The sequence below is a fragment of the Alosa pseudoharengus genome, unplaced genomic scaffold (genome assembly GCF_046254945.1).
Source record: "Alosa pseudoharengus isolate Yale_2024_CS ecotype anadromous, Long Island Sound unplaced genomic scaffold, YU_APseudo_1.1 YU_APseudo_1.1_scf_22, whole genome shotgun sequence".
In the NCBI taxonomy this organism is placed as follows: domain Eukaryota; kingdom Metazoa; phylum Chordata; class Actinopteri; order Clupeiformes; family Clupeidae; genus Alosa; species Alosa pseudoharengus.
Window position 1 is genome coordinate 24,067,904 of NW_027468680.1, and position 17,182 is coordinate 24,085,085.

Sequence of the window (17,182 nt, forward strand, 5' to 3'; positions counted from 1 at the left end):
GACTCGCTAGTAGTCGCTTCTATCAAATTCAAGAGCGCGCAGAAAAAGCGGAAAGTTAGACTAGCCAGCCAAGATGCAAAGATTGAAGAAATTAGTTCTTCTATTCACCGAATTCATCGGATATAGGAGGAACAGGATGAGATTCTGAGAATGCAGTGAGAGAAGGAAAGGTAACCTAACATGCCTTTTAGCCCAGTTGACGTATTGGCTGCAATATGCAAAATATAGCTGTAGCGAACAGACACAAAAGTAGCCTCCCGTAATACTCCCATTTTATTCAAAGGTAGAACGCTACTGACAACTCCAGGCTTCCACGCATTCTTGTTTGTTTACACTGAATACAAGCTGAAGTGCAAAACGAAAGTAGGCCTAACGTAAAAAATAAAAGTATAAAAATATAAATATCCTTGATTAGACTATGTTGGGTTTTGTGGAAGAGCAAATGGACTGTTTTAGTAGTAGTATTCAGTAGGCAGTCAGATAGGTTACCATAGGCATATTTGGATTAGCTACAGATGGATTCACAAATAAATAAATTAGCCTACATTTGGCAGGATACTTGATATACAGGCTGAATGCAAATATGGCAATGTATTATATTATTTTACATTAACAAAATGTAGGAAAAAAGAACAGACTGAAAATAAAGTAGGTTTAAAATCCTGTTTCCTGTAGCCTAAATGTTGTCAGTCATTCTTAATCTTCGCAATTGGTGCACTGGCATGTTTAACTGTTAGCTGCAGTGTAATGCTAGAGTATGTGTAAGTTAAGTACAGAACTGACTGTGCGCCCAAATTTTTGTCTGTGCTCCTAAATTTTAACTTGGGCGCACACGTGCTCCTGGAATTTTTTTTTAGTGTAGAGCCCTGCCGTGGTGTCATAGTCAATGACAAAACAGTTATACACAGTTAATTACTTTCACTATTGACTGCCAGTGGGTTACCATCGAAAACATAGCCTGAAAAAAGCAACACTAACCCCAATAATGTTTGAATGACTGACTAAAAAACCTAAGGACATTTATCCTGCAGAGCAGTTGCTGCTTACATCTCATGACAGTGCATCTGCAGCTGTGCTTCATATGCACCTTTCGATATAGACCAGATTTTGCTTGGTCAGTGGCGTAATGCTTTTTAGATAGACTAAGATAGCGTTTTTTAGATAATGCGCCAGACCACACCTTAGGTTGAGTGTAAGATAGGAATAAACTCTGCATTGTGATAAGAATACGCTATGCGCTGCGTTTCTTTTTTGACATCCTAGCAGGGCTCCAGAGTGCGACCAATTTGGTCGCATATGCGACCTAATTTTTCAAAAGTGCGACTAAAAAAAATCGGAGGTCGCACCTGTGCGACCAGCTATTCGAGAGAGGAAAAACTGTCCACATTGAAACTCTACCTTTGGATCAATAACAGACACATATTTGGCCAATATCGTGGTTTAAACAAATCACAGATAGTGAAGGGCGGGACCTCCCCTCTGATTGGCCGTGGCCCAGTGCCTGTGTGTAAATTGCGTGTGCTGCAGAGAGAGAGAGAGAGAGGTCAGAGACCCGTCAGATAAACAGAGTGGATGCAGTTGCATTACAGTGTGGTCACATAGGCCGAGATAAATGTCCCCTCTCCCCACTGCCTTTCGGCGGCTGGCAGCAGCAAACCGATCAGACGAGCCCGAGATGATGATCAAGTTTATCGTTGCCTACGATAGGCCTAGTGAAACTTCCCTTCACCAAGTTCAGTCCGAAATAATTATTCACCAGAAAAATAGTTTGAACGTAAATCCGACGTACAGGAATGCCACTTGCGCCAAATGTATAGGAGTCATTGCAGATGAAAAGACGTCTTAAAATTGCGAACAATGCATAGGCCTACAAGGCCTTCCCGAACGACAGAGATACAGATATCGCCGAAAAGGAGTGCGTCATTGACCGCAGTTACATGCAGGGAGTAACCCGGTTTTCAACAGCAATATTCGTTTTGCGCGCAAGTTGTGTAAACTCATTCTGATGGCATCAATCAATTTAATCCGGTATTTGGCGCAAACTGAATATCGCTGTTACATTTAAAGCCCGAATATTCCCTGAATGTATAACTGTGGTCATTGTGTACGGTGAATTGATTTGCTTAGCAAACTGTGTAACCGATTGGCCGAAGTAGCCTGAGCTATTAATACTTGGGGAAATATCCTTTGAACAGACATCAGGAACCACGATCAGTGAGGAACAGGAGTTACCTCCACTTACTTTACTCGTAATTTGCTGTGCAAACAGTCATTTCAGGGTCTCCGATATGACGCGTCCATAATGCGCGCTGGCTGCGCTTTGAGGCTAGTGCAAGACGGCGGGGCTTGGATTTAAACATGTAAACAATTTCATCATAGATTGCTTTCAGGAGCTTCTGGGAAATGGACTTGCCTTAATTTATTTAGTGAGTGAACAAACTTATGAAACAGAGAAGTATCGTCATGTAATCCATTGATTTCAACAATGTAACTGTATTCTAAATACCAACTATTTAACTTGTAACTGTATCGGAATACAGTTACTCATAATTTGTATTCTGAATACGTAACGCCGGTACATGTATTCCGTTACTCCCCAACACTGCTAAAGGGTATGTGTTTGCTGGGTGCAGAAGTGCCGAGTTACGAGTAAATGAACCACTGAAACGATTTTGGAAACATTATTTTAAGGTACAAAACTCTTTGGTGTTGCTTTAACTGTCCTGAGTCCATTCTTCTGAAATATTGGGAAGTTATCCAAACAATTTCCTGTTTCCTTGTAATGTATGGGGTGTACATTAATCACAAAGAAATTCTTGCCTGGTAGGAAACCTGTATGGTCCTGCATGGGGCGTCATGAATCAACCTCCCAGCTCTTATAATGTCATATGTTTTTCTGTTTTTCTGTTTTCATCAATTGCACCATCTAAAAAGAATCCTGACCTGGTTGAAATTTGCTGAATGTAAAATGTTGCCAATCTATACACACACAATCTATACACACACTCACAAAAGTGTTTCTGATCTTGGTGACTTCTCTTTCTCTTCCTCTTTATATATCTGACTTGTACAGCTGACTGTCAGCCTCCGTGTCAGAACCGGGGCTCATGCAGCCGCCCCCACACCTGCGTGTGCCGTTCTGGCTTCCAGGGAGCGCGTTGTGAGGAGGTGGCACCTGAACAGGTGTATATTCGTGCTGGAGGCACAAGGGCCTTTACGCCAATCCAGCCAAGTGGCGAGCAACTGCAGCAGCAGCAGCTGGTTCGCAGAGAGTCTGTGGAAAAACAACCTGTTGAAACCAGCTTCAAGACCCAGATGCAAAGACCAGCCACCACCAGGCTTCCTCACTCCTCTTTGTAAGTGCCGTAGTCCCCTGATGAATAATACCGATATATCATACTATAATAGGGAGACTTCATGCACCAATAGCATTCAGAGTTTATGTATACCTTTTTTATTTTGTCAACTGGTTGGCCAAGTGCAATAAAAGAGAAAAATGAAAAGGTTTTCAATTTATATATATATATATATATATATATTTACATTTAGTGTACACCATGGATCCAAGTAGGACGTTTGAATGCTATAATTGCTTTGAATTTAGAGCATCGGTTTATAATTCCATTCTCCCTCTAATTGCTTTTGATCTTCATCCTTATGTTGGCATAAACACCTGACAGTGATTTTAATGTGTCTCTGGCTTGAACTAATGTTCCTATTAAGGAGTCTTGTTTTCACAAGCTGCTAAAACAACCTTTTCTCTGCAATAGCTTGCATCCACAAAGCCCCTGAAACCCCTCCAGCATACATGATTTGTCATATATGTTTCTGTCTTGGATAGTATTTTATGTGCACCTAAAACTTCACTGGCAATGGTACAGGCAATGGTGTCTGCTCATGAAGGTTTTTGCTTTGACCGCAGAGGTGGACATCCCGGGTTCAGAGAGTAAAAGTCCTGCCAAATATTTGTTCCAACCATTTAGTGAACCAGCTGATCCTAATTAGCTCAACTTTTCAGCCAGGTAGGTCAGCTAATTTGTGATATCAATTGTGTTAATTGCACAGGTATAAAGAATACACAATAGTAGGATTTACTTTCTGAGGCTGGAGTTGTTCCTCTAGCAGTGGGATTTCTAGTGGGAAACATCGAGAAGGGAGCAGATTTTTTCCACCTGGGATTTGTACAGTGTGCAAATGTATTGCTATGACACAGTGGTGTGTTATGTGGAAAACAAATCAATCAGCAAAGCAGCCAACCAACCAACAGGCGTAGGTAATGAAAATACAATAATAACACTGCAAAAAAATCTTAATCTTATCAAGTTGTCTTTTCAAGACAAAATCTCATTACACTTAATATAAGACATTATCATCAAGCAAGCAAGCTATAGGAGTTCACAAATCATCATCTTAAAACTACACTTGGAATCTTTATGCCAACTTTGCCCTTTGCTTAAAGAGGATATCCATTTAGGACAAAATTCACTGGGACTCTACTTTTCCATGCCCCCCCTTCCACTCAACACCTAACCACTTTGTCCTGAGCCGAAGTTTGGTCCATCTTTACAGAAGGCACTCACCACTTTGCCTAAGCCTCTTTAACTATTACATAGCCCTGTCTGATGAAATCCGGTCTACCAAGAAGATGACCCTGTGGCTTTAGTAACTACTCAGCAGATACCTCCAACAGTTGCCTTGGCAGCCCATTCATGTCATCTGATGTCCTCTCAGACCTCATCAAGGGACAGGTTCTCTTCTTGTCCTGCTGCTGACAGGAATTGAGACAGGAAATGCTACTGGTCAAGGTTTAGGCAACATTAGGTTACACGTTACGTACTGTAAGGGATAATGTATAGAACGCCAGTCATTATTGGGAAAATAAGTCCCGACAGGGCGCGGAGGGGTCTTGTTTCGCCCTGAAGGGACTTATTTTCCCATAATGACCGGAGTTCTATACATTATCCCGCTTATTATACGGCTACTTGCAAAAACGAAATAATAAACTCCCCACGATATGACTTTAGCCTACATAGCCTAGCCTATTTGTTACCGTTCATCGTGGCATTTGCTGAGAAACAAATAGTTCGCAACAACACACGCTGCTGAACTTGAATCAAACATTCTTTAGAACACAGCTGATCTACTTTCGCGTTTGAATGAAGTTCCAGTCCTTGCGTAGTGATATGAAATACGTATCAGAAGCACAAAACCCATTGCCATTGACAGCGGTAATTATATGTTTGCAGCGGTAGTTACATGAATTTATTTTACCGTAGAACGTTGGGAAATCCCATTCAAGTCAATGGCGCGTTCTACTAGCATTGTGAAGAGCCGTATAATAATAGAAGGTATCTACATAAGAGTGACATGACACTGTCATGAACGTGTCATAAACATTATAAACAAGTCATAAACGTTTATGACATAACACTTCTGTCACTCGCTTCTGTCAAGTGTCATTCATGTCATGAGAAGTTAGGGTTGGGGTTAGTGTCATTCGGTTTTTGTCATGACAAGTTAGGGTTAGGGTTAGTGTTAGGGTTATGACAGTGTCATGTCAACTCTTATTGTAGATACCTTAAAAGATACCTTAAAGTAAAGTGTTACCCAACATTAACAGTGTCTTGTGTTTTTTCAGCTTCCATTTGTTTTTCCCCCTAAAACTCAGCCTGTCCCCTTCAAAAATAATCCTCAACACTAGCCGCCACTGAATTAGACAAAGTTATTATAAATAGACAACTGAAAATATACTGAAAGTTGTTAGGGGAATAGCATATGTCCTTTATACATATGCCATGCCAAATGCAAAGTGTTTAGTTTTTAGTCTCTTAAATGATTCCACAAGATTTTTCACATATTGTGTGTTCACCTGGGGAGGTGATATCACTGACCAGACAATCTGCTACCCATCAGAACAGGAAGTGCTATTACAAGTTCCAGTACCGCTACTTCCCCCAGGGCTCGGTCAATTGAGGATAGACAACAAAGTATGAGATGAATAATTTAAAGAGACCTTAAACACAACCAGTGCATTGCCCCCTACAAACCATGCCCATTCCTTTAGAAAACCCACAGTCCAATAACATACCTACAGGTACGTTATGGAATGATGCTGTAAAAAAAAAAAAATCAGTGTCTGCCATAATACCCACTGAAAATGCTCTTTAGAGACCCTCTAAAACTGTTGTTAAATTTTGAGGTGCTGTTGGATGCTCGTTTATTAAAAGTCCTAAAGTATGCTTACTGTATCTTGTTTCAAATGAACTCTGTATCCTGGTGTCGGCTGGCATGTTGTTGAGGTAAAGATCCGCTGAATGTTTTCGTGCCTCTAGGTAAACCACATCCAGAGGCGGTCTTTATATTGCTGAGGTCAGACATGCTGTCTTTAAGGGTATCTTTCGTATTTCACATTCAAACTAATTCATACTCCACACTGCATTCAACTGAAGTCAGACATATTGATTTTCAATGTTTTCTTCTGTATCTCACATTCAGACAACTCATAAACCACTCATGTATGCTACGTTTTGTAGGTGTGCAGTGAAGGTTATGTTGTGTAGGGGGAAGTGGTAAAACATGATATCTTTGGCATTGTTTTTTATTTAAACACACAAGAGCAAGACACAAGTGTGAAGTGGGTAGGACGAACGGTAGATGGTCAGAACTGACAAACGGAAATATGTTCCAGGATTTGGTTCTTTGTTTGTTTATTGATTTTACATTTAGATGTTCCAGGGATTTGTAGCTTGCTTTTTTATTTTATTTTATGTATTGTTATTTTCTTACATTTAGATGCTCCAGGGATTTGTAGCTTGTTTTTTGTTTGTTTCTTGATTTTACATTTAGATTTTCATTTGATTTACATTTGTTACATTTGCAATACAGGAGTTTAATTTTGATTTATATTTCATCAGTTTTCCAATAATGTTAAATGTTTAATGTCAATTAACCCTCCCCGTATGCAGTAAAATCATTCTGCCTTCATGAGGCAACACAATTGTTGTAGATGTTTCAGACACAGTTTATGCATAATGTGTAGTGTATGACTTTCTCAGTGATGCCTGTGTTTGTGAAACAGACCTGACCTTTTAGCCAGGCCATAGGATTAACTGTTGTGAGGTGTGGGGTTGATGGAGGGACTTTCTTGAAGCTGTCATGAAGTGTATTTTTTACTGCTGTTAATCAACACGATCCCTCATAGATGATAAGTGCTCACAAGTCTCGAGTCTCCATTTATTAAATATTTCTGGTGCTAATGAAGTCTAAGTGTTTGCCTTAGCTAGCCTGTAAAACCCAGGGTATTTGGGAATGTGTGCAGCACCTGTCTGGCCCCAGAGTTTCACACTTACAGCCATCTGACAACACTAAACCCTGGACAGGCTTTGTAGGACTTGGCATCTATCCATGCTGTTTCCCTCTTGACTCTCGCTGCTCTAATTTGGCAAATTAATTTTGTGAAAAGGCCTCTGTAATATTCCAAAGATGTTTTATAAACCCTTTTCAGCTCTGAATGTCCCAAAGCTGCTTTTGGGCCTCTGCCCTTGACCACAGAACCACAAGATTGCTCCCTTCCCAATCCCCTGTCACTGGTCCCTGGCTCTCTCGCACTCTTCCAGCATCACTTCTCACTTCCAAGTGCTGAGGGGAAAAGTGATGGGCTGGCAAACATTACATAATGTGCCCCAAGGGGAGACAACAGTTTCAGTTGTTTTGTTTTTTTTCACAGGAAGACTCTGGTCTAAAGGATATTAACCCAGAGATGTGACCCATATGTGCGTTATCATCTCTTGGGTGTACTTGAATGAAGACAGTGAGTAATGTGTTGATCTGCATAGGAAGGCAAAACAGTGAACAATCCTGCATTTCATTACTACCCTGGGGCTCATTTCTAGAAAGCGTCGTTTACTAACTTGCGTCGCAACCTTGTTAGTTCGCTCCATCGTTCTTTGGTGTTTCTAGAAAAGGGAGTTTGAACTCTCAATCGCAAACAAGGACGCAAAGTTTGGTCGTTTGAACTACTGCCCCTGGGCAGTCGTACTTGTGTCATTCCTTGGTAGTTCCAGTTGGGGTCCGGAGCGCCCAACCAAAAATCACAACCGCCTAACCAAAAATTACGAAGTGGATGTTTATCTCGTGACTCAAAGATTCATCTGTCCTGTAGCTTTATTTTGATTAAGAGACTGACTCCTCTACTTGACTCATTCTTGCTATTTATGTTAATTTGAGTATTGCCTTGTTTTTGATAAGCTAGTATTATAATTAGGGCTGTCAATCGATTAAAACATTTAATCGAATTAACTACTTACTCTGTGATTAATTAATCTAAATTAATCACATATATAATTTTTGCTGTGAAAGTATTTTAAATATTTAAACTCAAATTAATCATTAAATAATCAGCATTAGTGACATTAAAGTTCAAAAACTCTTTTATTATTATTTTCACTGTTCAAATAATGGCCATAATAATCTATATGACCTAATATGCTGAGGAAATAAATTCAAAAGTGCTTTGGGAATAAGTTTTTTTTTCCACATACAAGGCATTTCAGGCCACAGATATAACCTAGGGGACACAATGAAAATAAATTAACACTCCCCTCTATGTCAACACTATTTCTTTGCATTGATGTGCGACTTTAGAGTTGACAAACTCCAGTGATATGCAAATTTCTTGCTGCAGACATTGCAGAGGACTTTATTTTAATCAACACTTTATTTTTATCAACACCATCAGGTGTTTTTTAAAAGTAAATGTTCCAATCAATGATCTAGGCAGCACATTTTCTTCTCTCTCCATTTTACAGTCTAATGGTTACTGACTAGAACGGCTGATTAATCTGCATTATTTTTTTTAATCAGTTAATTTTTCTCAAATGAATGAATCGAAATTAATCAGTTATTTTGACAGCCCTAATTATAATCTTCACGGACACTTAAAATCAGCACAGTGATAAATGGTGTAGTGGCTAAAGCAGGTGACTTGTTATCCAAGTGTTGTAGGTTCAATTTTCTTATGATGTGAGATTGTCCTCTTGCTTCTTGCTACCTGCAGGTGAACTAGTGTGTCACGTAGATTCAATTGTTTTTGACTGATGTCTTGTACCTATTGGTCTCTCGATGTAGAGTAAATAAATATGTATGGTCAAAACCTATTGTTGTGTCTCGTAGGCCTACTCTTACTCAGAGGTGAAAAGAAAAGATTGGATGTGAACTCCGGCCGAGCGCAGTGCACCGACGCGCTGCCGTTAAGCCACCAGACAGGTGATAAAATTTGCGATACCCAGACATTCCAGGCTATATATTTTTTCCAACATAGATATTTAACACAAATAATGACTCATATTGGTCGGCTTAAGTTAACAGTTTTATATGCTTGCAATAGGTTTAGGTTTTTGCTGATGGCAATGACAATGCCAGCATTAATCACTCGGTTTAAATTAGAAAAATGTTGACATAGGCCGTGACAGAAAATTTCTAGGGGGTGGGGTATTACACGTTGCCACGGTTTCCACCAATGATATGTATCGCTGCATCATCAACAACGTTGTTGGAACTATGGTGTTCGAACGTCGGAGGTAGCGAATTGCGACACAGGTATGCGTTTCTGGAAACAGGTGTAACAATGTCGTTGTTTGGTCGCAAGTTGCGTTATACCACGGTGGTTGAGCAACGTCGTTGCTAACTTTTCTAGAAACGACCCGGGCTCTGAATGAATATTACAAGTTTAATTTTTCTTTAAACGTTAGAAACTGACACAGCTGGCTGATGAAGGTCTGACTAACCATAATGTTAATACATCTGGCGTATGTGAAGTGACCAGTGTTGGCCTATTTTTTTCCTGACAGAACATACAAATATCAAACCCCAAGCTATGTACCATACCACAACCGGGTATGCCATAATCATACTGATGATAAACTGTACTTAAATATCACAAATAACTTCAAAGGAACTACACAGTTTTGAAATGTGTAGTTTATGTTAATTTTAGGTTTAGTTGAATCAGAACTCATGTCCACAACACCTCCAAAAGGTGGTGGAACTTGACCTCCTAGACCCAGATATCCTCCTGTCCCTTTAGGCAGCCTTTAAGAAGTGTTCTAAATGGCTCTTTGGAATACTAATGCATCATTGCATTACCTTTCCCATTTGTGTTTAATGATGTGTGTCCTCTCCTGACATTCACTGAATAGATCAGGGCCAAGTTCACCAATCTGCCATTCTTTAAAAGTTATATCCATGAAAATATGCTTTAATTTAGTCTTTACTGTTATCATGGGGAGTCTGTATGCTAAAATAAAATTAAGGTTTTTACCAGTGCAGACAAAAGGACTGTATGTAAGGGACCACATAATGGTAAATATAGCAGTGAAAATGTAGAAGCTCATTCTTGTGAATGCCATGTTGATGGAGGATGAGTGGTACAAAACTAGTACAGAACCCCTGGAAGACAGGAGAATAAAACTGCCTAATATTGTAGCTTCCTTCGTTGAATTGTGCAGCTTGTGAATGGTGCTTCAGGCAGATGAACTTGTGCAGAAGCTGCAGGAGCTACAGCTCCCTGTAGCGTACTCTGAAACAGTCTGAGACCCTGAGACATTTCCTCCCAAGGTCTCCAACCCAACCTCTGCTCCTCAAACTACTAATCGAACACATGTATAGTTTGCAAGATAGCCTATAACTTAATAGCAAAGACATTCTTTCTGTACATTTATCAAACTAAAAGAGAGGCAGATGTCGATAAAGGCACTATGGGGAAAAATGCCTCCTGTAATACTTTTATACGCTTTAATGACATTTTCAGATACAGATGTAATGTTTGGTTGACACACAAGCCTTTGCAGCAGCTCGGTGTTTGGCAATGAAAAGAAAGTCTGAAAACTCTCACACCGCAAACCAGTGACTCTGTAGTGCTCTGCTTATACGAGTGACCACGAGAGATTAAACATACTCAGGGCCTGCAATTTATGGTAAGGCTTTGATGTGACGGAGAGCTCCAAACTTGTTTTATTCTTATTTATATATTTACTGCCTCGCTGAGTATAATGCTGCCCTGAAGCTTTGTGAAATCATCCTGTTGTCAAAATAGATGAGCCATCACATCTTAAATCAGTCTCAGACAGGCACACAAGGTCGAAGGGAAGTCGTTTTTATGTCTTTTAGCAGTATTTTCATCAAACCCTCCTCTCTCATTTTGTGGTAGTATTAAAGCGGTGGGAATGACAACTACTCACCCCAGTTGTGGTTAGGCACCAAGGACATTGAGAAGTTTCGGTGAGAATAAGCCATAAATCATTTTTCAAAGACAATGGTCTGTGCTCTTCAAACATCCTCTCATATACGCATTTCAAGGGCTCCTTTGATGGAGTAGAGGTGGATTCCGTCAAACTTTCCTTAACATCAATTGTTTGACTTGTACCACTGTTCTAAATGAATGGAAATGACTTCACTGTTGACAGACTATTTTATACTTTTGAAAATGATGTAGTCCTTTGTTTAACCCTCAGAATGAAGAAAAAATTCTGAATATAGTTTCATTTGTAACAAGAATTGTGAGAAAACTGGAAAATAGTCACTATGTACTAGGCCAGCCTCTAGCTCAAACTAGACCTTGGTCTACCTCAACATATGCATTTTAGATGAGGTTTGAATGGCTCGAGATAGTTTCAGCAGAGAATTCTGAGCAAATATACTGTATATGTTTCTGTGTTAGCATGTTGAAATGTCTGAGCATATTATGTTTCAAATGCCTTAAATTCCAACAGCTAAGTATATGGGATGAACATAACCTTCTTTTATGTTGTGTCTGTTATCATAACCCTCCCAAACTGCTGTGTTGTGAAGCCCAGATTGGAGCAGCATTGCCAAAGATGTCTGTCTGATAACAGACAGCTTTGTTTAAAGAGCCAACGGGAAACTAAACGGCTGTTTTTATAGTTGTCTGCAGCCAACTACCCTGGGATATTAGATGTGTATCCTCGTGTCTTTTTTTTTTACAACATAAAAAATTGCCTTTGCCAAATGGCACTCTTGTGCACAGTCTTTGCCACTGTGGATAGGTTACAGGATTTCAACGGGGTTGAAAATGAATAGTAATGAAAATGAATAATATTAATTTTAGGCCTTAAAAAGTCTTAAACACATTGAAATATTATGCAAGCAGGTCTCAAATATGTTTAGGCAGGTTTTAATTATGTTAATGCTCATTTAATACTTCTCCTACAGTGGTTATTTAAAAATTTTGGCAGCATAGTTTTAGTTCTTTCTTTCAACAGATATATCAAGATGTACCGGTAATAAAATAACAAACAGCATCGATATGGAACTGATGACTGATACACACTTTACAGCCAGTATAGAATTTATAGCAGTAAGGATTTATTTACTTTGCTTGTAATTATGGGACCCTGGAAATTCATATATTTACTTTTACATTTCATTCAATTCATAATGTTCTTAAAAAGGTTTTTAAAAGTCTTAAAACAATCCAATGCAGTTTCAGAGTTTTGTTACTGTGCTCCCCCGAAAGTTTCCCCCTAAAGAGTATTTGTATTTTACACAATAATCTCCAGAGTCATGTCATTTAACTTGTGGAAACCTGCATAAACCCTGGGTTAACAAATTCCCGAAAGAGTTTGTACCATCTAAAGAAATGCAACGAATTTGCTTCTTTTCCCATAAAAACTAGTGTTAAGCATTCACTCCACGCAGTCATCAAGTCTGTATCACCAAACAAACTAAAATAATCACCAAATAATATGCCTAAATTACTGTTATTGATGGCCAGATCCTTGATAAAACTAGATGTACCGCATAGCGGTACAAAATATGACCGCCGCTCAGTCCTGTACACACTTCAATTTGTCTCCATATTTTACTCCATCCCCCACTCTTGAAACTTTTGTGTATGCTTGTTTGGCATGCCTGAGTGTGTGTGTGCGGCTGCACAGAAAGTAGCCTACTGGTGCTGAAAAGTTGAATAGATTGTAGAATAGCCAAAGAAGATGTAGCATTGTTATAAAACCTTTAAAATCTCTAAACAATCACAAGTAGGGCAGTTCATCACAGTTCATCCATTGCAACTGATTGATGAAAGGTCATTTACACCTGTAGGCTACATTGTATTTGGGAAAAGCAAAAGGTATCAGCATAATGTTATTTATGTATTTATTTATTTATTTATAAACAAAAACATCTCTGTCAGTTCCATGCCGTTTTCAACAGCTATCAAAAACAAAGGTCCTTTTTGGATGGATGGATTTTTTGTGAATGTTTCTTCTTCTACATAAGATTTTAGTCATCTTTAGTTCATGTAATACTTCCCACATGCACAAATTAAGTAACAGTAGTCTGAAACGAAATGCTGTTTTACATGTAACCAGTGGTGCAAATAACTGACATGTCCAAATGGGCCTTGATGAAATGCGTCGCTAGACTGTTCATACACATTTTAACGGGCCAAAGTTGAAGAACTGTTGTCCGTTATTGTTCGTGCAAATATAGGCTGATTCATGTTCCCTTGCATTGTGTAACTGAGGTCCATGGCTAGTCTGGCTTTCCCAGACCAAGCTCAATCTTTTAAGAAATCAAAAAATAAATAGCGGGCAGATCAGGCTGGGTTCACCCAGCCTAGTCCATGGCACCCGATATTGTTTCATTTTCCGATTGAGATATCCAAGCTCTGGCTATTCTAAATGCAAAAATTCATCAGGGAGTTATGACAAAACTGTAACTAACAAACTAGATCCTAATAGAAAGCTGTTAGCTTCCCTATGCTACAGGTAGGCTTATAAGGTAGGCCTATTTACAACATAAATTGTCAATAAGCTATGCTGGCGACACAAATAAAATCTCCTTTGGAAACCAATGGCTTACGCCTTACAGTATCAAGCGGACTTAAACTGCCATATTGTGGCGAAAAGTTGTAATAAAATTCATGCAGCTCCATGAGTTAAGGAAAGCGCGAATGAAGTAGCCACTTCTAAATGGGACCCACTACACAGTAGCTTTAGGTGTGTTGCTAAAGCAACCATAATGAAATGATGGTGTCATTGTTTGGATACTTCACACACACATGCTTTTTAATTTCACAGACTACAACTACCAAGCTGGAATCAAAGCACATCGATTCCCCTCTCACACACCCTGCACACACTTAAAACGAAATAAACAGGTGTCTTAGTCTCACGCATGTATAGGCAAAACTGTATCAGTAACGTTGGTAAATCTTCCATTGCACATAATGATTTTTGTAGCACGTGCAACAAATGACAGTCGAAAGATACAATTACAGTGCTGCTATCAATTTGCTTGGTATATCCGCATTTCTAGTTTTCTACAAATGCAATCAATCAAATTGGCCTCCATCACTCAACCAACGCTAACGGTAACATTACCTAGGTCCTTATTGATATTATAAGATTAACGTACCTGCAGTAAAAACCAAGCATGTCCGATAAACATCCTCAGATTTATGTCGGCTTCAAGAAGAAATGGGAATTACATTTCATGTGAACATCGTCCTATCCTTATTAGACGTTCTCTGCGGTAAATTACAGTCCTTGTAGGAAGCGTCCATTGTTTTTTTCAACCCACTTTTAACTTCCAACAAAATTACGTCTCACTGCAACGATGCGCCATCTAGTGGACAAACGACTACTTATCGCCAATACTGGAAATGCAGCCATGATGATGGTGATGAATATTTATTATGCCTTTCTTTTAATCCTACTGAATTTGTAATTATGTATCGGCCGTTCTAATACCGATAGTATGTGGGTGCCTGTGTGTGTGTGCATGTGTATATGTGTGCACCGCCATCTACAGGCCAATGAGTGTACAGTCACTAAATGTACACATAACCTAATTTTTTTTAGAACCCCCATGGATGAAATTCTACGAAACTTGGCATACCCCCAGAGAATGCCAGGTCAATCATACACATACACATAAAATTTGGTGCAGTTCTGAACATCTTAACTGAAGATAGGGGAGATTAAAGCAGAATAATATTGCATTTTCATTTTTTACCGGGGGGGTGCAAATCACAAATGAGTGATTATGGGCCAGGTTGATGTGGGCCCTTGAGACCAACATACCATAAAAGATTCTTCATCCTCAGTGCCACGGTTCAGGTAGTTATTTAGGAAAAACTGCTTTTCTTGCGGTTCGGGGGGCCCAGCACGGGGGTGGAATGGCCCCCGGGGACGAAACGAAATTTTTCCGTAAAAGTCTAGTGGGGCTACATACCCACCAAATTTCATGTGCCCCGGTGGTTCGGTGTCCCGGGTATCGTTGACCAAAAATTCATTTAATCGCTGTATTGATACTTTGCCCACAAGCTTCTTTAAAAGTATTTTCAGCTGTGTGACATTTCAGCTGTTGCAAAAATGTAAATGGTTTACCTCCCTTAGGCATTTTCCTAGGATCACTAAAGACTGCAGTTATCAAATCTCTGCTGAAAAAGAGAAAGTTCCTCTCTACCTTTGTCTAACAACTATAGAGCCACTTTAAAGCTCCTCCTTATTGAAAAGTTTTTCAGAAGGTTGTTTTTAATCAAATCAGTAACTATTTAAATATTGTAGCATTTACCACTATTAAGAGTCATGCAAGGAATCACTTACTGGTGAATGTTTAGCTTAATTGAGGCTGTTGTTGGCCACAATCATGCATTACAACCTGTTTTTCAAGAATAACTTATATGTTATAACTCCAACATTTTGCCAGTAACAGGCACACGTCCCTTACAGACTCTCCGAAAACACACCCACACACTCTTGAAGGGCACCCAAACATTGGCCCAGGTAACACAGTCTATTGCAAAGATCACAGAACATTACACCAGGGGTTCCCAACATTTTTTGGCAGGTGACTCCATGTCACAAAACATTAGTGACCCCAATCACTCACATGTTGTGAAAGAGAGCGATCTCATCTCTGCTGTAACATCCAAATGTCCTAGCAAGCTAATTTGTTTGTTTGACATACTTGCCTGGTTGTTTTGCTACTTTGTTTGGAATGTTGATCAAGCATATACCCAAGATGATCTCATGTGGGATGTCTAAGTTTATATTTACATAGCTAGATTGTAGTGCTGTCAGTTAAACGCGATTTATTTATTTATTTTTTAAGTATATTTTTTTGGGCTTTTTATGCCTTTAATTAGACAGGACAGTGGAGAAAGACAGGAAGTGAGTAGGAGAGAGAGTCGGGGTGGGATCCGGAAAGGACCACGGGGCGGGAATCGAACCCCGGTCGCCGGCCGGCGTATGGTGCAGGTGCCCCAGCCAGTTGCGCCACGGCTGGGGCCAGTTAAACGCGTTATTAACGGCGTTAACGGAAACCTATTTTAACGGCGTCAATTTTTTTTATCGCGAGATTAACGTTCATTTTGGTGTAACAAACTTTGTAGTTTTTTTTACATGCTGTTGCAACAACTAGTAACGTTAGAACAACTACAACACCACACCGATCTAGCCAGACCGGAAACTAAACAATACGCACTGACGAATGGAATGGAACAGAACGTTGTAAGTGCTGCATACACGCCCCCTTTTAGGGGGAAGATGACTGATAATGGAAATCTATGCTGCATCAAAGTGGAGAGCGAAACGTGCTTATAGTAAACGCTTATAGTACTAAATCTTGAAACAAACATGAATAAAAGGCACAAAATAAAGTTGGTTTAAGAGTTATCTGTGTGTTTATGGGATTAATGTGACCATGTTCCTATGTTTTGCTCTCTCCAGTTTACTAACAGGAGTGTCACGAATGTATCGATAGGCACAGTCAAACTGCCCGTGGCTGACTAATTAAGTTCAGCAAACTTAACTTTACATGTCATAACATCAACTAAACATAAGTCACACATTCATTCTATCACTTGTAATATGAATGTAGCCTATTTCCTACAACTAGGTGAGATAATTGGCTATGTTATACTGAAGTTCCACAGTTAGCTAGCTAGCAAGCTAACCGTTTTGCATGGGATATTATGGTAAGTGTACATGCTAAATTTGTATAATACATGGGGTATTGCAAACGAATAAGGTTGGTAATGTACATCGTTTCGACATGAGTAAGTTACATAAACACAATTCTTCATAACTGCCGTGTTAGTAAAATGATTGAATGTCCTGTGAATTAATAACTAGATGTCTTTCAATGATATAATGTTAAC

General features: G+C 39.4%; 1 protein-coding gene across 1 annotated transcript in view; it reads left to right on the forward strand.

Moving 5' to 3' along the window:
- LOC143138930 (latent-transforming growth factor beta-binding protein 2-like) overlaps positions 1-17,182 on the forward strand; it is a 95,137-nt gene that overhangs the window by 13,438 nt on the left and 64,517 nt on the right. The window contains exon 3 of the mRNA XM_076299411.1: positions 3,074-3,356. Within this exon, the coding sequence (XP_076155526.1) occupies positions 3,074-3,356 (283 nt within the window). The remainder of the gene's footprint in view (positions 1-3,073; positions 3,357-17,182) is intronic.